The sequence below is a fragment of the Acomys minous genome, assembly GCF_964271855.1.
Source record: "Acomys minous genome assembly, chromosome: 20".
Classification (NCBI taxonomy): Eukaryota; Metazoa; Chordata; class Mammalia; order Rodentia; family Muridae; genus Acomys; species Acomys minous.
In genome coordinates, this window is record NC_140502.1 from 22,261,758 (window position 1) to 22,283,536 (window position 21,779).

At 53.7% G+C, this 21,779-nt stretch overlaps 1 protein-coding gene across 1 annotated transcript; it reads left to right on the forward strand.

Annotated features, from left to right (window-relative positions):
* The first annotated feature begins 213 nt into the window (after positions 1–213).
* TGFB1 (transforming growth factor beta 1) lies at positions 214–20,684 on the forward strand. Its single transcript, XM_084771666.1, has 7 exons — positions 214–1,499; positions 6,126–6,286; positions 9,055–9,172; positions 11,662–11,739; positions 11,875–12,022; positions 19,600–19,753; positions 20,375–20,684. The coding sequence occupies exons 1-7, from the start codon at positions 1,145–1,147 to the stop codon at positions 20,531–20,533; spliced, it is 1,173 nt and encodes a 390-aa protein (XP_084627792.1). The 5' UTR covers positions 214–1,144; the 3' UTR covers positions 20,534–20,684.
* The last annotated feature ends 1,095 nt before the right edge of the window (positions 20,685–21,779 follow it).

Sequence of the window (21,779 nt, forward strand, 5' to 3'; positions counted from 1 at the left end):
GGGTCACCCGCTTTGGTTGTGCTCTGCCGCCAGGAGGCAGCACCCTGGAGGTGGGGCGGGGCCGGGGGTGCCCGCCCCCTCCCCCCCCCAGGGCTGAAGAGACCCCCCTCGGAGCCCGCCCACGCTAGATGAAGACAGTACACCCCCCCCATGCCCTCCCCCTGGGGCTGCCCCCGCCCCGCGCGCGCTTCCTGGGTGGGGCCGGGGCGGCTTCAAAACCCCCGCCGCCCCAGCCGGTCCCGCCGCCGCCCTTCGCGCCCCAGGCCGTCCCCCTCCTCCTCCCGCCGCGGATCCTCCAGACAGCGAGGCCCCCCGGCCGGGGCAGGGGGGACGCCCCTTCGGGGCACCCCCGGCTCTGAGCCGCCCGCGGAGCCGGCCTCCGCTAGGAGCGGGCAAAGGAGCAGCCGAGGAGCCGTCTGAGGCCCGAGAGTCTGAGACCAGCCGCCGCCACTGCGGGGAGGAGGGGGAGGAGGAGTGGGAGGAGGGACGGGCTGGTTGCGAGAAGAGGGGAAAAAAAAAAGTTTTGAGACTTTTCCGCTGCTACTGCGAGCCGAAGACGCGGGACCGCTTGGCGCTGTGCTGTCCCTCACGGAGGCAGGACCTGGGGGACTCCAGACCGCCCTGCTCACAGTGGCGGACACTCACTCGCTCCACGGCGTTACCCGGACGCCCCCATTCCGGACCAGCCCTCGGGAGCCACAAGCCCCGCCTCCCGCGAAGACTTCACCCCAAAGCTGGGGCGCACCCCTTGCACGCCGCCCTCCCCCCCAGCCTGCTTCCTGAGTCCCCCCGCATCCCAGGACCCTCTCTCCCTCGGGACACCGATCTCCGATCTCCCTCAAACCTGCTTGCAGTAGCCCCGCTATTTAAGAACACCCACTTTTTTTGGTCCCAGAGAACGCTCGTCTCAAACTTTTTCCCCCTGGCTAGCATACCGAGACAACCTGTGTCAGAGCCTCACCGCGCGACTCCTGCCGCTTTCTCCCGCGACCTCGGTTATTCGGGACTCGCTCCGACTTTTCCTCCTCGGGAGAACCCCCCCCTCACCCCGGCCGCCTCGAGCCCTGCAGGGGCGGGGCCTCCTCATCCCACCTTTGCCGCGGGGTTCGCGCTCTCCGCAGTGCCGCGGGGCGCCGCCTCTCCCATGCCGCCCTCCGGGCTGCGGCTCCTGCCGCTCCTGCTGCCGCTCCCGTGGCTCCTGGCGCTGACGCCCGGGAGGCCGGCCGCGGGACTCTCCACCTGCAAGACCATCGACATGGAGCTGGTGAAGCGGAAACGCATCGAAGCCATCCGTGGCCAGATCCTGTCCAAACTACGGCTCGCCAGTCCCCCGAGCCAGGGGGAGGTGCCGCCCGGCCCGCTGCCCGAGGCCGTGCTCGCTTTGTACAACAGCACCCGCGACCGGGTGGCAGGCGAGAGCGCCGACCCGGAGCCCGAGCCGGAGGCGGACTATTACGCCAAAGAGGTCACCCGCGTGCTAATGGTGGACCGCAACCACGGTGAGCTCCGAGGGGCCCTAGGAGCCTGGAGGGGAGTCCACAGGGGGCGCCGGAGTGCAGGGGTCACTCGGAGGAAATTACCGGCCGAGGAAACTGGCTGGAGGAAGGGGGACCCCTCGGGGCGCCCGGAACGAGCCTGTGGGTGTTCCAAAGAGGATGGCGCTCAGAGCCTACCCAGGTGTCTAGTCTTGGAGAGAAAGAGACAGTGAACGAAAGCGAACCTTTCCTGGATGGAGGCAGCATCGTGGGTAGGGGGGGAAGAGTCCCCTCCAGAAGCTGAGCATTTGGCAGGTTTTGTTTTGTTTTGTTTTTTAAAAAAAAAAATTCCCCCTTATGGTGTTTTTAAAATGCAGGGAGTTAGAGCCCGGCTCAGGAGAATGGAAGGCGCCCAGCATTTGAGAAAGGGGGAGGCATTGCGGAAAGCCGACCCCAGACCCGGGTCGTGAGATGGAGAGAAGAGATTCGAGGAGAGAAAAACTAGGGGGGGGGGAGATGAGACTGCCAGATAAAATCTCTAGTGGGCTCCCTTCCCGAGGGCGCCAGGCGCACGCTGGATGGGCGGCGGGGGGTGGGGTGGGGGCGGCAATCTGTGGAGTCGCTAGCAAGTTAACCGAGAAAGGGAAGCGAAGTTGTTGAGAGAAGGAGGCTGGTGGGAGAGGAGCGGAGAGCGTGCGGGGGAAATGAGGCCGGAGGTGTCAAGGATGTTTTGCTTAGGGGTGTAAAAGAGCTCGGGAGCAGGCGAGCGGAGCCCAGTGGAGGAAGCGAGCGAGTCTCCAAGAAATCTAGAATACTAGGTCATTGGAAAGTAGTTATAAAAGCGGGAAGACCGGCGTGGGAAAGTGGCCCCGCGAGGCGGGCGAGCGGGCGGGCGGGCATGCGGAGCAGGGATACGGTGCCACCCAGGCGTGAGTGGTGAGCGCCCCTCTCTTGGGCATGGAAAGGGAGTGGCTGAGCCCCTCCCATGAGAGTCGAGCCCTAGGGGAGCGGCTAGAGGCAGGCGGAGAGCCAGTCTGCAAAAACCAAAAGAGAAAACCGAGTCGGTAATGGTGAGAAAGCCCCACGTGGGTGCCACGCGCGTTGGGGAGGAGCTTGCGCTACCTTGCGGGGCGGGGGGGGTGGGGTGGGTAAGAGGACCCCACAGAGCTAAACGCTGTCAGGCTGTACCCCGGGAGTCCCAGTTCCTCCTAAGGAAGGCTGGGGAAAACCCAGCGTCCGGTGGCCTCGCCCTCCTCCCTTCCCTTTCCTTCCCGTGCCTGGGAGGGGGCGGGCGGTGGGGGGGGGGGGGAGAGGCGGGGGATCGGGCGCGCGGAGCCTGGGGCGAGACGAGGCAGGTCGGGATCCCGCCCTCCCTAGGCTGTTAGTCTCCCGCCCTCCTCACCCCAGCAGTGGGCGTGGACAGTTACGGCCCCTCCCTGTCGGCACCCACGCGGGACCCAGGCATCCTGTGTGACCCGGGAGCTTTAAGTGTCAGTAACCCCCCTCCAGGTTTCACCTTTCTTTCCCGAAGGTGGACTTTGGGGTTCCTTGCGCATTGCCGTACCCAGCAATGGCTCAGGCCTGAAGACACCCCTCCCTAGCCGCTACTTAATGTGTTAAGTCCTTTCCTCTCCCCCGAGACTGTCTGTATTTCTTCATACGCGTATATATCTCTTCCGCCATGTGCTTCCTCATTTCCGTGTCTCCTCACCCGCATACCTATTCATCACTCTCTGTCGCTCCACCTCCCTCGGCGACACCCGCAATCCTTCCTGCCCTCCTATCTCTCCCCTATCTGCTACCCCCAGCTGAGATGCCACCCTACCATTGTGGTTTGCTGAGTAACAGCTGGCCCAAAAATAGGGCCCGGAGGAAGGAGGAGGAACAGGGGAGAGGTGTCGTCTGCCCTTCATCAGGAAGCCAAAAGCCCGCGTAGTTGATGCAGGATTTCGGGATTTTATCCCTTCACCCCCCCCCACCCCAAGCATCCGTTTAGCTTAGGAAGCCCTGTAAAAGAATGGGGCTTCTTACCTTCACTTCCACTAACTGGCCTGGGACTGGGCTAAAGGAGGGAAGTAACTAATGGCAGCGACCATATGCTGATAATAATAAGGACATCACACCGGCCAGGAAGTAGGGATTAAGACCAGACTCTGGGGTCTGGAGAGATGGCTCCGCGGTTTAAGAACACTGACTGCTCTTTCAGAGGACCCGGGGTTCAATCCAAGCCACCCATAAGGCAGCTCACAGTCGTCTGTCACTCCAGTGCCAGGGGGATCTGCACCCTCACGCATACATACGTGCATGCATGCAAAATACCAGTGCAGTCCATGACCTGACGGTAGTCCCAGCACCAGGAGGTAGAGGCAAAAGGATTACTTCAAGACCACCCTTGGATACACAGTTGAGTTTGAGGCTAAGTTATGAGACCCTGTCTCCAAGACAAAACAAAGAAAAAATTACTCCCCGGAATAATCAGGTGGCTTGAATCTTTTACATGCTGTGAAGTCTCAATGAATTTATCTCTGTAAGGTGTTTTAAATTATATCTTTTAAAAATACTTATTTATTTATATGCATGAGTGTTCTATCTGCATGTACACCTGCAGGCCAGAAGAAGACACCAGCTCTCATTATAGATGATTGTGAGCCACCATGTGGTTGCTGGGAATTGAACTCAGAACCTTTGGAAGAGCAGTCAGTGCTCTTAACGGCTGAGCCATCTTTCTATCCCCTAAACGATATCTTTATCGCTTACTGTAATCTCCTCGGAGCCCTTTTCAATTTTTTTAAAAATTTATTTATTTATTTATTTTGAGACAGGGTTTCTCTGTGTAGCCTTGGCTGTCCTGGAGTAACTTTGTAGACCAGGCTGGCCTCGAACTCACAGAGATCAGCCTGCCTCTGCCTCCTCACTGCTGGGATTAAAGGCGTGCGCCACCATCGCCCAGCCCCCACCTTTTTTTTTTTTAAACAAAGCCAAAAAGTACTGTCTCAACACATACAAACAGGCTAACAACTCACGAAAGAGCTTCCTGACTGAGTCTTCTAAGTGCTGGTTGCAGACTTGCACTGGCTAAAATACATATTATTGATGTGTGGGTCACGTGGTTAGCTTTTGTCCTGTGTCTCATCGGCTCCTGACAGCCTGGAGTTGGATGGTGTCTTAACAGTTAAAGAGAGGAATTCGCACTGCCTGGCGAGGCACTGGGGAGGCAGAGGCAGGCGGATGTTTGTGAGTTCAAGGCCAGCCTGGTCTACAAAGTGAGTCCAGGACCGACAGCCAAGGCTACACAGAGAAACCATGTCTCAAAAACAAAAACAAAAACAAACCAACCAAAAAAAACCAACAACCAACCCAACAACAAACAAACCAACAAAGAATAACCTTTGGGGATGGAGAGGTTAAGGGCACTGCCTGCTCTCCCAGAGGTCCTGAGTTCAATTCCCAGCAACCACATGGTGGCTCACAACCATCTATAATGTGATCTGATGCCCTCTTCTGGCCTGCAGGTGTACATGCAGATAGAACACTGTATACATAAAAATAAATAAATTATATATATGTATACACACACACACACACACACACACACACACACACACACACATATATATATATATATTTTTTTTTTTTTTTAAGGATACTGGCCCCGTTGTAGAACAAGCCCCTAGAATCCACCACAAAGGGGCTGGGGGTGTGGTTCAGCTGCAGAACCGGCCAGTTGAGGAGCTGTGGGGAGTGGCTCAGTGCAGGAACACCCAGCCCCCTGCAGCTGATCCCCAGAATTGCGCCATGTCCCTTGCTCTACCACTTTGTTTTGTGTTATTTGAGGTGTGGACCTCGGGTGGCCCAGGTGGGCCTTGACAACTGTGTGCTTGAAGGGAACTTGACAGGCGCTATTTCATGGGATGGGTAGGACTTCTCAGCAGGGGGTGGGGGTGGGGGGGGAGAAAGAGGGGACTAAAGCCATCAGAATGGAGGCTGGAGAGGTGGCCCAGCGGTTAAGAGCATTGGCTGCTCTTCCAGAGGTCCTGAGTTCAATTCCCAGCAACCACATGGTGGCTCACAGCCACCTGCGACTCCTGTTCTGGGGATGTGACACCCTCTTCAAGGCCTCCACGGGCACCAGGCATGCACGTTGTACGCACACAAACAGCCGACACTCCCGTATACATAAATAAAAAGTAAAAAAATCAGAGACTGAACCACCAACCAAGGACCATGCATGGGATGGAGCTAGGCCCTCCCCTTACATACACGTAACAGATGTGCGGCTTGGTGTTCATGTGGGTCCCCTGACAACTGGAGCAGCGGCTGCCTCTGACTGTCACCTGCCTTTGGGATCCCTTTCCCCTGACTGGGCTGCCATGTCTAGCCTCAACGGGAGAAGATACACCTGGTCCTACTGCAACTTGTAGGGCAGGGCCGAGTAGAAAGGGGGAGGGGAGGGAGAGGGAGGGTCCATCGTGATAAAAAAGTACACAGACTAATTAATGAAAATAAAATTAAAAATACAAAAAATGGAACTCCCAACCTGGGGGCCTCTCAGGGCCAGAGCCCCATAGGTTCAGAATTGGGGTGCCCCTGTCCCTCCTGTCCTCGTCACATGCCTGATAACTTTCTCTTTCTGCTCCTTCCCAACCCCAGCAATCTATGACAAAACCAAAGACATCCCACACAGTGTGTATATGTGGTTCAACACGTCAGACATTCGGGAAGCAGTGCCGCAGCCCCCGTTGCTGTCCCGGGCAGAGCTCCGTCTGCAGAGGTTCAAGTCCAGTGTGGAGCAGCACGTGGAACTCTACCAGGTGAGACGCTGCGAGCTTGAGAGGAGGGGCCAAGTGGCACAGTTTGAAGGCTACAGGGTCTGCACAGACGGCTCTAGGGGATAGAATACAAAAATGGGGGACCCTAGGGGGTTTTTAGTTTCGTTTCGCTGTGTACCCCTGGCTGTCCTGGAAACTCACTCTGTAGACCAGGCTGGCCTTGAACTCACAGAGATCCGCCCGCCCCTGCCTGCTGACTGCCCAGCAAATCCTAAAATTAAAAAAAAAAAAAAAAAAAAAAAAAAAACTTAGACTGATTCTATTAGCTGGATTGGGGGTGAGGGGGCTGAACCTTAAAAATACAGAAGGAATCTGGGGAGGGATATCTGTGTTTGTATGCTTGCCTACAACACCCCCTCCCCCCCAAGTGAGGGGCTGGCAGTGTGGCTAAGTGGTAGACCAATTGCCTAGCATAAGTATAGCCTTAGTTTTGAGGCCGGTCTGGTCTACGTAGCAAGTTCCAGGACAGCCAGGGAAAAAAGAAAAAAAGAGGGGGGAAAAAGTTAAGAGCAAGGGAGGAAAGGAAGTCGGGGTCTTTAGGAGCACACACTTGCAATCCTAGTACTTCAGTGATGGAAGGCGGAGAGATACCAGGAGTCTAGGGGCCAGCCTGGGCTACATGAGACTCTGTCTCAAGGAAAGACAGTTGGGATCTCTTACTGGTTGGGGCCTCCAACGTGGATGCCGACAGTGGTGTCTCATTTAACTAAACTTTCAGTGGAAGGGACTGGAGAGATGGCTCAGCGGTTAAGAGCACACTGTCTGCTCTTCCAGAGGTCATGAGTTCAATTCCCAGCAGCCACATGGTGGCTCACAACCATCTACAGTGAGATGTGGCGCCCTCTTCTGGCACGCATGGGTCTGGCAAGCACGGGGTGTGCGTACATACCTGCAGACAAAGCACTCACACACATAAAAGTAAATTCAAAACACTTTACGTGGAGGGCTGGAGAGATGGCTCAGTGGTTAAGGGAACTATCTGCACTTCCAGAGGTCCTGAGTTCAATTCCCAGCAACCACATGGGGGCTCACAACCCAAACCATCTATAATGAGATCTGGTGCCCTCTTCTGACCTACAGACACAAATGCAGGCAGACCACTGTATACACACATAATAAGTAAATAAATCTTTTTGTTGTTGTTGTTTTGGTTTGTTTGTTTGTTTGTTTGTTTGAGACAAGGTTTCTCTGTGTATCCTTGGCTGTCCTAGACTAACTTTGTAGACCAGGCTGGCCTCGAACTTACAGCGATCCGCCTGCCTCTGCCTCCCAAGTGCTGGGATTAAAGGCGTGTGCCACCACCGCCCAGCAATAAATGTTAAAAAACAAAAAACTTTACATGGAGCAGCTGAGGGTGTAACTCGGCTGGTAGAGTGCTCTCCTAGCCCTGGCTCATCCTCAGCACTGTGGAAATCAGCTGAGGTGCTGCACACCTGCAGTCCCAGCAGCCTTGTGTAGTTACATCTGTTGTCCCAGCTCTCTGGAGGCTGAGGCAAGAAGATGTCTTGAACCCCCAAGTGTTCGAGTCCAGCCTAGACACCTTGTCTCAGTCAGACCAAGAAATTAAACATTTCGGGCTGGAGAGATGGCTCAGAGGTTAAGGGCACTGGCTGCTCTTCCAGAGGTTCTGAGTTCAATTCCCAGCAGCCACATGGTGGCTCACGGCCATCTATAATTTGATCTGATGCCCTCTTTAGGCATGCCGGTGTATATGCAGATAGAGCACTGTATACATAATAATAAATAAAAAAATATTTTTTAAAAAGAAAGAGATTAAGCATTTCTTTCAAGACAGAGTTTCTCTGTATAGCCCTGGCTGTCCTAGAACTCAAATTGTAGACCTGCCTCTGCCTCTGGAGTGCTGGGATTAAAGCCCTGTGCTACCACTGCCTGGCGAAAAATAATGTTTTAAGGCCTGGGTGTGGTGGCTCACACTCGGGAGGCAGAGGGCAGGGGGATCTCTGTGAGTTCGAGGCCAGCCTGGTCTACAAAGTGAGTCCAAGACAGCAAGGGCTACACAGAGAAACCCTGTCTCAAAAAAAAACAAAAACAAAAAACAAAAAAAGAAAAAGAATTACTGTTGGGAAGACTGTTCTGCACATGCACACACAACAACAATAATTATAAATAAAACAACAAACTGTAAATAAATGCACAAGAAAATTCCTGCTCTCCCAAAGGCAGGGGTATCAAAACTGCTGAACCATCTGCTCAGTAACATGAGCAACAGCCGACCACTTGCACTGCGCGCCATCCCAGCTGCCATGGCTCCGCATTCCACCGGGAAAGAAAGGGAGGCCCAGAAAGGGAAAGAAGTACCCTTAAGCCAGGCGGTGCGCGTGGTGGCGCACGCCTTTAATCCCAGCACTCAGGGAGGCAGAGGCAGGCGCCTCGCTCTGAGTTCAAGGCCCACCTGGTCTACAAAAGCAAGTCTGGGACAGCCAAGGCTACACAGAGAAACCCTGTCTCAAAACAAAAACAAAAGAAAAAAAAAGAAGTACCCATAGCTTGCACAGCATGTAGACCACAGGCTGAGGTTGTTGTTGGGCTCCTCCCCCCCCCCCGCCCCCGCTTTCTGCTCTTGGGGGGCTGTCTGTGCGGTTGTGATGTGGTGTGTCAGAAGCCCATGTGTGGGGGCAGGCAGCATGGCGTTGCAGCCAGGGTCCCTGGGGGCATGGTGACAGCTGTGTCCCCTCCTCCTCTTCTCCCCCCGCCCCCAACTCCTCATTGCTTTATTTGTTTCCATTCAGAAATACAGCAACAATTCCTGGCGTTACCTTGGTAACCGGCTGCTGACCCCCACCGACACGCCCGAGTGGTTGTCCTTTGACGTCACCGGAGTTGTACGGCAGTGGCTGAACCAAGGAGGTGAGGTTGCTTGTCTCTGCCATCAGCCCTTGTTGTATGTCCTGGCATCACTGGGCCCAGGGCTGCTTCCCAGGCCCCCCACCCCCACCCCCGACTCCACAGTTCTCACCAATGATCCCCTGAACTCCTCCAGGCGATGCTAGGGACACAGCAGGGACCCAAACAACAGCCCCCATCCTTGCCCTCAATAGACCCTCACTACCTTTCGGTAGTTAGAGGAGGAACTGACTTCTAGCTAGGTGGTGATGCCTCTTGAGTGGAGAGGGCTGGCGGTGAGCACTCAGGAGGTGCCTGACTCTATCTGGGCTCAGGGAGGGCTTCCTGGAAGAGAGGACGTCTGAGGCAATGTTTGTGAGAGGAAGAAAAGCAAACCAGGAAAAGGAGATAACAAAAGGAACGCTGTATCGAAGGTCTAAGGCCAGGGAGAGCCTGGCCTGGCCATCTGTCCAGGAGCGAAGTGTCTTTTCCGTCTCCTGCAGGGGCACAAGGTCTCTCCGGACACCGGTGAGGTCTTGACAGAGTGAGGGGGCAGGCCTTAAAGGAGGGGAACCCTAGGTGCTGTGGGGAACCAGGCAAGGTTCAGATCCAGGAGGGGTTTCCTGGATGAGTGTAAGTGGGGAGACTCACGGGACACATATGGTTTAGCCCGATGGATAATGGGGCTGAGCGGGCTGGCGCCAGGAGGGATGTTAAAGCCATTGGACTCATGCTGAGCCTGAAACACACAGCTCAGCATCTGCGGGGTCTGGTATATACAGCGGGAGCTTAGAAAGTTATCCCAGGAATGAGTGGACACAAGGTGCATCTTCCCCGGGCCAGTGAGGTGGCCCAGCGGGTAAAGGCACCTGCTGCCAAGCTTATAAGGGTCTTAAGTTCCATCACCAGGACCCATACGGTAGAAGGGGAAACCAATGCCTACAAATTGACCTCTGACCTCCCCACACACCCTGGCACACGTGCACCCCTCGATAAATAAATGAAACCAGAAAAATGGATCAGATAAATAATTCATTTTATTTGGTGTAAACTCCCTGCTCTACCACCCTGCCTGGATTACAGTAGATGCTTATTTTTTTATGACTGAGGACCAGGCTTTACAGAGCACGAGAAAACGGACCCGGAGCGGAGCAACAGGTGGCAGGGTGGTTGGTACAGAAGCACGCTAAAGCCTGTGCCTGGGAGTGGAGGCCAGAGGATGAGGAGTTGAAAGTTATTCTTAGCTCCAAAGTGAGTCTGAGAATGTGAGGCCAGCCTGGGCTACGTGAGACCCTGTCTCAAAAGGAAATGAGGGGCCGCGGAGCTGGGTCAGTGGGCAAAAGCTCTCACTGTGCAAGCACAAGGACTTGAGTCCTTTTTTGGGGTTTTGTTTTGTTTTTCAAGACAGGGTCTCTCTGTGTAGCCTTGGCTGTCCCGAACTCACTTTGTAGACCAGGCTGGCCTCGAACTCACAGCGATCCGCCTGCCTCCGCCTCCCGAGTGCTGGGATTAAAGGCGTGCGCCACCATTGCCCACCTAAGGACCTGAGTTCTAACCCCCAGCACTCACGTAAAAAGTGAGGCGTACGGTGGATCGCTGTGAATTCGAGGCCAGCCTGGTCTACAAAGTGAGTCCTGGACAGTCAAGGCTACACAGAGAAACCCTGTCTCAAAAAAAAAAAAAACATTAAAAAAAAAAAGTGAGGCCTACGTGTAGCATACGCCTGTGACCCTAGCCTTTTTGGGGGTTGTGTGCGTGCGTGCGTGCGTGCGTGTGTGTGTGTGTGTGTGTGTGTGTGTGTGTGTAAACAGGCAGACACACAGCTCTGTAACCTGCTAGCGTGGCTAAAGGAGCAGACTCTAGTTCAGAGATCTGTCTCAAGGGGATAGGGGGAACGCCATAGAGGAAGACACCCATCACCCAGCTGTGGCCTCTCCGTGTGCCACACATGCACAACACGCCACACATAATTCATTCTCATAAATGTGTGTATATATGTATGTATGTATGTATATATATCCACACACATACATGTTATGCATATGTGTTTGACATAATTTATATATATATATATATATATATAATTTCAAAAAAAAAAAACAAAGTGAAGGAAAAGAAGTCTGAGGAAGCAGGGTTTCTGTTCTTTCCCCCTGCATGCTGTTCTCCTGAGAACAATGAAAGATGTCAATAATCAAAGCCGAAGTGTCAGAGCCCCTGCCTGCTGTGGAGAAAGGGAAGGGATGCCCCAGTGGTTGGGAGAGGGATGTGTCTCCTTCAGAGCCTCCTCCAAGGCTTGATGTTAGAGCTGAGCCCCGAATAAAGGGGGATGAGAAGAGGGGCCAGCAAGGGTGAAGTGTGTGTGTGTGTGTGTGTGTGTGTGTGTGTGTGTGTGTGTGTGTGTTGGGGAGGTTGACACAGGAAGGAGGCCCTGGGCTTGGCAGCTTCCTGCCTCCTCCCTCAAGCCCCGTGAGTCATAACCTCAGACTCTTTTCCTCTCCTCCTCCCTCCCACAGACGGCATACAGGGCTTTCGCTTCAGCGCTCACTGCTCTTGTGACAGCAAAGATAACGTCCTGCACGTAGAAATCAACGGTGAGTCAGCGTCCAGGGTGTCCAGCCCGGTGCCCCGCACGGGTCCCTGTGCGTGCGCCTGTGAAATCACTCGCCCCCCTCGCTCAGCCGTCCGTCCCTCTTAAGTGCGCGTGCATGTCGTTCAAACCCAAACAGGGATCAGTCCCAAACGTCGAGGTGACCTGGGCACCATTCATGACATGAACCGACCCTTTCTGCTCCTCATGGCCACCCCGCTGGAGAGGGCCCAGGAACTCCACAGCTCAAGGCAGCGCAGGGCCCTGGATACTGACTACTGCTTCAGGTAAAGTCTGTCCTCCCCCCTGCCCCACTCCCCCCCTCGAGGCTGCCCGGGCTGGGGATGTGACTGCAGTCTGTGGACTGGTGTGCCGCCATAGATGCCTCTTAGCCTGGAGGGCTTGTGTGTGTGTTTGTTGGGGGGGGGGGGACAAGTTCCTGGTTCTGTGGGCATCTGAGGGTCCTAGAATGTGGGGTGTTTCTTGCTAGGGTGGCGATCAGAGGTCGTCAGGAAGGCTGGCACTACAGTTAGAAGTCTGCGTTGGAAGGTTGTCTTGTTGGATTTAAAATTCTTTTTTTTTTTTTTAAGATTTATTTATTTTATATATATGATTGATCTTATCTGCATGTACACCTGCAGGCCAGAAGGAGGCATCAGATTCCAGTACAGATGGTTGTGAGCCACCGTGTGGCTGCTGGGAATTGAACTCAGGACCTTTGGAAGAGCAGACAGTGCTCTAAACCACTGAGCCACCTCTCCAGCCCCGGATTTTAAATTTCTTGCTACCTGGGCTCCGGGCCATGTCGGGGTTCTAACGAAAGGAGAATTTAATGTGAGCAATTGAGAGTGTTGACCCCAGGGAAGTGGGAGTGTTGGGGTCCTAGCATCGGGGTTCAGAGTCAGAGGGTGGTCTGCGTTGGGTTCCCGCACCCTCGGCAGGACTGCGGTCTCTAATGCCGGTAGGTGGGAGCAGTGAATACTGAGTTCAGAATGGCGGAATCTGGTACGGAAATGTCAGCTCCGAGGGTGGAGAGCGAGAAAGTCAGAGCGTGAGTCCCTGAGTCTTGAGGGTCGGCGCATTTGATCTTGCCGTGATGCAACCTGGGGAAGCTGGGAGGCAGAGCTTCCTGAGATGTAGGCTTGGAAGGGTGGAGTGTTAGGTTTTTTGTTTGTTTGTTTTTTGTTGTTGTTGTTGTTGTTTTTGGTTTTTCAAGACAGGGTCTCTCTGTGTAGCCTTGGCTGTGCTGGACTCACTTTGTAGACCAGGCTGGCCTCAAACTCACAGAGATCCTCCTGCCTCTGCCTCCCGAGTGCTGGGATTAAAGGTGTGCACTACCGGCCCGGCCAAGGGTGGAGTGTTGGAATACAACAGGACTGCAGTACTGGACTCGGGGGAGCCAAGCCCCGCCAGAGAGAGAAAGTGGGGGGTTCTAGAGTGTCCAGAGTGGCTGCCCGGATGGCAAACCTTTTTTTGTTCCGCGTGCATGTGTAGGGGCACCCGTGCCGTGACACTTGCGTGAAGGGGAGAGAGGACAGTCTTTAGGAGTGAGGTCTTTCCCTTCTTCCGTGTGGCTTCCTGGGAATTGAACTTGGGTCATCAGGTTTGGCAGCGAGCACTTTCACCCACCGAGCCCCTTGTCAGCCCGGCTTTGTTTTGTTCTGTTCTTGAGACAAGGCTTTGCTGTGTGGCCCAAGCTGGCCTTGGATGCACTTCCTTAGCCCAGGTTGGCTTGAATTCTCTATCCTGGGGTTACAGGTCTGATGGGGACAGTGGCACCAACTCCCATGTTTCCATGAGACGGGGGTGGAGGGGGTGGTGGGGGACAGACGAGCAACTACTGAGCAGCGCACAGAGGCGCACCCGGCGAAGTACAAATGGTGGGAAACCTAGTGAGGTTCTTCAACACAGTGCAAAAAAGGGGGGGGGTGTATGTAACCCACAGCACTGGAAGAGAGAGGCAGAGAGGTAGGAAGGGGAGGGGAGAGGTGAGAAAAGGAAAGGAAAGAAAAAAAAATATGGTATGGGACATTTCAGGAAATACGAACTCTTGAACAGTAGCTGAATTTTAGTCAGTTGCTATTAAATTCTTGCCTAGGATCTTGTTGTTATCTTTGTTGCTGCTTTTGTGAGACTGAGGAGGGAACCCAGTACCTTACACATGGTAGAGAAGCATTCTACCACTGAGCCACGCCCCCAGCCCCTACTGAGGGATTCTAGGCAGGGGCTCTACCACTGAGCCACACCCCAGCCCCTCACTGGGGGATTCTAGGCAGGGGCTCTACCACTGAGCCACACCCCCAGCCCCTCACTGGGGGATTCTAGGCAGGGGCTCTACCACTGAGCCACACCCCCAGCCCCTCACTGGGGGATTCTAGGCAGGGGCTCTACCACTGAGCCACGCCCCCAGCCCCTCACTGGGGGATTCTAGGCAGGGGCTCTACCACTGAGCCACACCCCCAGCCCCTCACTGGGGGATTCTAGGCAGGGGCTCTACCACTGAGCCACACCCCCAGCCCCTCACTGGGGGATTCTAGGCAGGGCTCTACCACTGAGCCACACCCCCAGCCCCTCACTGGGGGATTCTAGGCAGGGGCTCTACCACTGAGCCACATCCCAGCCCCTCACTGGGGGATTCTAGGCAGGGGCTCTACCACTGAGCCACACCCCAGCCCCTCACTGGGGGATTCTAGGCAGGGGCTCTACCACTGAGCCACATCCCAGCCCCTCACTGGGGGATTCTAGGCAGGGGCTCTACCACTGAGCCACATCCCAGCCCCTCACTGGGGGATTCTAGGCAGAAGCTCTACCACTGAGCCACACCCCCAGCCCCTCACTGGGGGATCCTAGGCAGGGGCTCTACCACTAAGCATATTGATCTATACTTTTGGGTCATGTTTACATTTTAAAATACTCCCTACTTTCTTAGAGAAAGTTAACTTTTCTACAAAAGCCAAATAAACAAAAAACAAAAAAGAAAGATTGAAAAACATAAAGGAAAGGAAGGAAGGAAACAACAGAAAGGCCGGTATGTTGCAGTCACCTGGCTTGCTTGTACAATATGGGTCCGTGGGCCCTGCACCTGTAGTTTGAGCTAGGGGTTCTGTGCACTGGGAAAGGAGCTGCCCACGATCCTCGGATGCCTCAGTTCTGTTGTTTGAAACAGGGTCTCCCTGTCTAGCCTTGCCTGGCTTGGCACTTCCTGCATAGAGCAGGCTGGCATCAAACTTGCAGGGAGCCTCCCAGTTCTGCTTTCTCACTGCTGAGATGACAGCTGTGCACAGCCATGCCTGCCTGGTTCACTTTTCCTCCTCTTCCTCCTCCCCTTTCCTCTTCCTTCCTCTTCCTCCTTCTCTTCTTCCTCCTCTTCTTCCTCTTCCTCTTCCTCCTCCTCCTCTTCCATTTATTTATGTGTTTATTTATTTGTTCTGCCTACACATACACATGCCCACCAGAAGAGGGCATCATGTTACACTATAGATGGCTGTGAGCCATCATGTGGATGCTGGGAATTGAACTCAGGACCTTTGGAGGAGCAGTCAGTGCCTTTAACCTCTGAGCCATCTCTCCAGCCCCACATGTTCTTTTTCAGTGTGCCCATTTTTAGTTGTTGTTTATTTTGTTTGTTTTTGAGACAGGGTTTCTCTGTATAGCCCTGGCTGTCCTGGAACTTACTCTGTAGACCAGGCTGGCCTCGAACTCAGAGATGGATGTGCCTGCTTCTGCCTCCTGAGTGCTGAGATTGAAGGTGTGTGCCACCCCTCCGTGGCTTACCTGTTGTATTTTTTAATTGTTTTACCTGCATAGATGCTTTGGATGTATGTGAACTGCATGCATGCAGTGTGTCCACAGAGGCCAGAGGGGGTGTTGGATCCCCTGGAACTGGGGTCCCAGGTGGCTTTAAGCCTCCATGCGGGTGCTGGGAACGGAACCTGGGGCCGCTGCAAGAGCAGCCAGTGCTCTTAACCACTGCGCCATGTCCCAGTCCCTTACTTGCATGAGGTGTCGTGAGGAGGAACCTACATTTTCCTCCTTTGAGTCACTTCGTTCTGATTCTAAAAGTAACTCGCAGCCGCTGCTGAGAATTTGGAAAGTCCAGAAAGCCATCGCTTTGGTGGACATAAAAACTGGTGGTGCATGCCTTTTTAATCCCAGCACTCGGGAGGCAGAGGCGGGTGGATCTCTGTGAGTTCGAGGCCAGTCTGGTCTACAAAGCAATCCCAGGACAGCCAAGGCTACACAGAGAAACCATGTCTAGAAAAAGACATAAATAAATAAGTAAACAAATATATATATGTGTGTATATATATATGTATATATATGTGTCTCACACACACACACACACACGGTCAGCATGTTGCACCTGCATCTTTACCTTGAGGTTCTGATATATGCCAGGAGCATAGATGCTAAAGTGTTTCTGCTGGTCATCCTGAGCTACACAGTAAGTTCCTGGCCAACCTGGGCTACATTGTACGACCTTATCTTTTCTTTCTTTTCTTTTTTTCTTTTTTCTTTTTCTTTTTTTTTTTTTTTTTGAGACAAGGTTTGTCTGTATAGCCCTGGCAGTCCAGTACTCACTTTATAGACCAGGCTGTCCTCAAACTCACGGCAATCCCCCTGCCTCTGCCTCCCGAGTGCCGGGATTAAAGGCGTGCGCCACCACGCCCTGCTTTGTGAGACCTCGTCTTAACTCCCCTCTTGAGCGCATCATGCACGGTGAGGTGGAATTGCCCCGTAATGCTGGCATTTGAGAGGCCAAGGCGGGATTATCAGGAGTTCAAGGCCAGCCTGGGCTGCATAATAAAACCTAGTCTGGAAAACAAAGCCTGGCCAGTACGCAGGAGGCAGAAACAGATGGAGCTCTGGAGTTTGAGGGCAACTTGGTCTACATAGTGAATTCTAGGACATAGAGTCTCTCTTTCAAAAAAAAAAAAAAAGTAATACTGTTTGGTTATCAGTTAATTCGTTCAACCAGCATTTGCTGACCATCTGAGACACTGAGACACTTTCCCATGATGAGAGGATGACAGTATTTAATAAAAAACATTGCTCAAACATCCTGAAAAGGAAAATGAACCCGGTGACAGGGCCAGGTTAGAAGCTAGGCCAGGAAACATGAACATTCAAAAGCCAAGTGGGGTGCTACACATGTGACCCCAGCCCTGGAGAAGGAGGGCAGGAGGATCAGGGGTTCAGGGCCAGCCTTGGCTACAAAGGGACTTGGAGTCCAGCCTTGGCTACATGAAAGCCTGTCTCAAAAAAAGAAAAGCAAACAGACAAACCTATTTGGGGGGGGCTATTTCATTTTCCTGTTCTGATTAAAGTTGTTTTACGGTGGGAGTATCCAGTGTAGACGGAAAGGGCAGAGGTAATATAACACTTCCAGCTTCTAACATTCCCAGGATTCAGACCCACTTCAGATATGGACAGCTTGGGGCGGGGGGGAGCTGCAGACCCCGCTCAGCAGTTAAATGTACCGGCTGTTCTTCCAGAGAACCTGGGTTCAGTTCCCAGCACCCATATGGTCACTAACAAGGACAACCGTGCATAACTCCAGTTCCTGGCGATCTGATGCCCTCTTCTGGCCGCCTTGGGCACTGCACACTCACGGTGCACCTAAAAGCTTACTTACGTAGGCGCATACATACACGTAAATAAAAATGAATACATAAATCTTTGAAAAGCTAGGTAGTGGTAGTGCACACCTTTCATCCCAGCACTCAGGAGGGCAGAGTCTGCAGGCGAATCCCCAGGTTTGAGGCCAGCCTAGTCTTTAGAGCAAATTCTGGGACAGCCAAGGCAACACAAGAGAAACTGTCTCAAACAAATAAGCAACACCAAAAAACTATACAGAGATTTCTGGTTTCTTGTAGCAATTGTAGCATTAAATCTCCATGGTGGAGGGGGGGATGGGGGGTAGGGGGGTGGCGCACGCCTTTAATCCCAGCACTCGGAGGCAGAGGCAGGTGAATGAATCCCTGTGAGTTCGAGGCCAGCCTGGTCTATAAAGCGAGCCCAGGACAGCCAGGGCTACACACAGAGAGACCCTGTCTCAGAAAAACTAAACCAAACCAAAAGAAGATCTCCATGGTGGAATTTAAAAAAAAATATTTCTTTATTGTATATGAGTGCTTTTATCTGCAGAAGAGGGCATCAGATCACATTATAGATGGTTGTGAGGCACCATGTGGTTGCTGGGAATTGAGCTCAGGACCTCTGGAAGAGCAGGCGGCGCTCTTAACCACTGAGCCATCTCTCCAGCCCTCCATGGTGGAATTTAACAGTCGCTTTGGTATGGATCCTTTGGGCAGCACTGAAGGCAATGTAGCTGATTCTGAGCATATGCTGCAGGCTTGGCAACATTTTAGGAGTTAAGTCTCTCCGCGGCGTGATGGACAGTTGAGCCAAGGTTGATAAACATGCATTTATTTATTGATTTGTTTGTTTGTTTATAGGCAGGGTCTTACCATGGAGCCATAGCTGGCCTGGAACTTTCAGAGATTCAGACCCTCTTGCCTCTGTGCTGGTATTAAAGGCATGTACCACTATGCATGGATTAATTTATATATTGTTTTGTTTTGTTTTGTTTTTTGGTTTTTCGAGACAGGGTCTCTCTGTGTAGCCTTGGCTGTCCTGGACTCGCTTTGTAGACCAGGCTGGTCTCGAACTCACAGCGATCCGCCTGCCTCTGCCTCCCGAGTGCTAGGATTAAAGGCGTGCGCCACCACACCCGGCTTTATTTTTGTTTTTTTGAGACAGAGTTTTTTTGTATAGTCCTGGCTGTCCTGTAACTCACTCTGGAGACCAGGCTGGCCTTGGTGATGATGATGATTGTTGTTGTTGTTGTTATTGTTATTATTATTATTACTATTTTATGTGAGTGCACACACATATTGTGCCGCACATGAAGAGGCAGCTCTGCGAGGCCTATTCTTTCTTTCCTTGTTTATGTGGGTTTGGGGAATCACACTCAGGCTATCAGGTTTTCAAGGCAGACTCGTGTATCTGTTAAACCATCTTGCCTACCCTGAGCCAAACTTTCATGACGTGAAGGAGGAAGCCAGAGTGAGCATCTGGAGAAGGGAAGAACAAGTAGGGCAAACACACAGTGTGTGCAAAGGCCCTGAGGTAGGACTGTGTGAGGCAAACACACATGTGTGCAGAGGCCCCGAGCTTGTGTTGTTTTGCTTTGGCATTCTGAGACACAGTCTCACATAGCTCAGGCTAACCTCAAACTCCCCAGGTCTCTATGGGGCATCCTGGGACTCCAAGTGTGTGCCCCCACGCCTGGCTAGGACGGTGGCTGAGGACTAGAGACAAAACCTAGGTGGCCGATGTCAGGGTCGGTGGGAGAGGAATCCCAGGAGAGCCTAGTCAGGTGCCTCTGCAGCTCCTGGTGACAACGTAGGCATTTGCTGTAAACGCCATGGCGCTGTGTCTGGACCGGAGGAGTGTCCTGACCAGCTATGGCCTCAGCACGACATGCAGTTCAGTAAACATTTGTCATACAGATGGGACGTGTCAGCACACGTGGGGCTGTGGGATTTACTCTTCTGCGTTCTGTGTGTAGATGTGACATAGACTTATCACACCCTCACCCTCCCCCTCCCCCCTCCCCCCGGAAGTGCTTCTGGGGCTTCTCCTCGCGCTTGAGTCCCTCAGATGTTTATTAAAAGTCTCAGCTCCTTGCTCAGCAGGAAGTGCTTCACCCACAGCCTGGATGGTTGGTCTTAGCGTTAACTATTATTTTAGGGGTCCTGGGGAGCCTGATCTGGAGAAGGGGCAGGCTGGAGGGCCCCCCATGCCTCCCCCCCCCCCATGGTTTCCCCAGCGTCTGACCTTCCTCCCTCCTGCCCCTTAGCTCCACGGAGAAGAACTGCTGTGTGCGACAGCTGTATATTGATTTCCGGAAGGACCTGGGCTGGAAGTGGATCCATGAGCCCAAGGGCTACCATGCCAACTTCTGTCTGGGGCCCTGCCCCTACATCTGGAGTCTGGACACACAGTACAGCAAGGTGGGTCTGGGCCATGGCACAGGATGGAGCAAAGACGCGGGTGGTAAAGGAAAGAGACGTTGAGCCTGTGTGGAGTCAGCGGGACAGGGCGAATGGGAGGGGCGGGAGGGGGAGGGGGCGCCGTGGCAGCGGGGTGGGGGGGGCATTGGAAGAGATGGGGACAGAGGAGAGAGACAAAGAGACGATCAATAGGAAGAGAGAGAGATGGGCGGGGAGAATTGAGCACAGTTGGAGAGATGGGAAGAGACAAATGGAAATAGAGTGGGAGAGAGAGAGAGAGCGAGACAGAGAGATGGAAGTTGGGGAAAGAGAGAGATGGGAATTCTCGGAGAAGAGAGACAGAAACGTGGAGATACCAATGGGGCCCGGTGGTGGTGGTGGTGGTGGTGGTGGTGGTGGTGGTGGTGGTGGCGGCGGCGCGCGCCTTTAATCCCAGCACTTGGGAGGCAGAGGCAGGCGGATCTCCGAGTTTAGCCTCGTCTACAAAGTGAGGCTATACAGAGAAACCCTGTCAAACAAAAAAACAAAACAAGAGATAGGGATGGGGGCGGCGGGGGGGGGGGAGGGAAGAGAGGTGGGCAGAGTCCGTGGACACTGGCAGTGACCCTAGCCCATCCGCAGGTCCTCGCCCTCTACAACCAACACAACCCGGGTGCTTCCGCGTCCCCGTGCTGCGTGCCTCAGGCGCTGGAGCCGCTGCCCATCGTCTATTACGTGGGCCGCAAGCCCAAGGTGGAGCAGCTGTCCAACATGATCGTGCGCTCCTGCAAGTGCAGCTGAGGCCCCGCCCCCCGCCCCGCCCCTCCCGGCAGGCCCGGCCCCGCCCCCGCCCCGCCCCGCCCCCCGCCCCGACCGCAGCGCCCGGGGCTGTATTTAAGGACACCTGCACTCCCAAGCCCACCTGGGGGGCCCATTAAAAGGTGAGAGAGGACTGATGGTCTCCGTGTCATTGGGCTCCGGATTGCGTCTCCCCTCCCTTGGCTAAGGCTCTTTTGTTCGCCTCCTGCTTTGGCCCGAGGATGCCGGTGGGCAAAGCTGGGGCCCAGGGGAAAACCCTAATAGACTCAGGGATCAGTGCGTTATTCCACTGAGCCATCCAACCGAGACAATCCGGGAGAGCCTGATTTCCTGCTGCTGCCTGACATATAGAGATAACGAAAAGGGGGGGAATAAAAAATGCTGGCTTCACAGGTTGTGGTGGCTCAAGAGATGAATCCCAGCTCTTGGGAGGCTGAGGCAGATGGATGTCCCAAGTTTTAGGCTAGCCAGGGCTATATGGTGGGATGCAACAAACAACAAAAGACTGGTTCAGAGTAGGGTGTGGGGCTGAAATGCCAGCCCTGGGAACTTGCCGGGCAACACCAGACCCTGTCTCATAACAAAACAATTCCCTGACCAGAACTCGGGAGGCAGAGGCAGGTGAGGTCTGAGTTCAAGGCCAGCCTGGTCTACAAAGGGAGTTCCAGGACAGCCAAACCCTGTCAGTGGTTGATGTTGGTGACAACAGTGCAGCAGGGTAAAAAGCCTTAGGAGGGAGGGAGCTACCAGGAAGAAGTGGTATTTGAGACCCAAAGGAAGCTTAGGAGAGGCAGCTGGAAATGGAGTGGGTGACTGGAAAGTGACAGCCATCTTGGGGTGTGACACCCTGTGGGGCTGTGACTGGAAGAGACCAGGGGGAAGGTGTTAGGCACTGAGTCAGTTCCCAGCCAGCACAAGCCAGGGAGTGACAACCCTTTTTTATTTAAAAAAAAATTTTTTTTTTTTTGAGACACGGTTTCTCTGTGTAGCCTTGGCTGTCCTGGACTCGCTTTGTAGACCGGGCTGGCCTCGAACTCACAGCGATCCACCTGCCTCTGCCTCCTGAGTGCTGGGATGAAAGGTGTGCGCCACCACCATGCCCGGCTGAGCTGTTAGTTCTTAAATCCATAAAACTAGTGAGTCTTGTGGCATAGTAAGAGTATGGGACCCCAAAAGAACTTGGGGGACACAGAGTTACCAGACGACCTAATAAACTGAATCTGGGGCC

What these genes read in the sequence shown, in the direction of transcription:
- TGFB1 (XM_084771666.1), top strand. Translation starts at nt 1,145, where the DNA reads ATGCCGCCCTCCGGGCTGCGGCTCCTGCCGCTCCTGCTGCCGCTCCCG. An exon ending in CCTGCACGTAGAAATCAACG is followed by an intron (nt 11,740 to 11,874) that starts GTGAGTCAGCGT and finishes AAACCCAAACAG; the next exon opens with GGATCAGTCCCAAACGTCGA. An exon ending in TGGACACACAGTACAGCAAG is followed by an intron (nt 19,754 to 20,374) that starts GTGGGTCTGGGC and finishes GCCCATCCGCAG; the next exon opens with GTCCTCGCCCTCTACAACCA.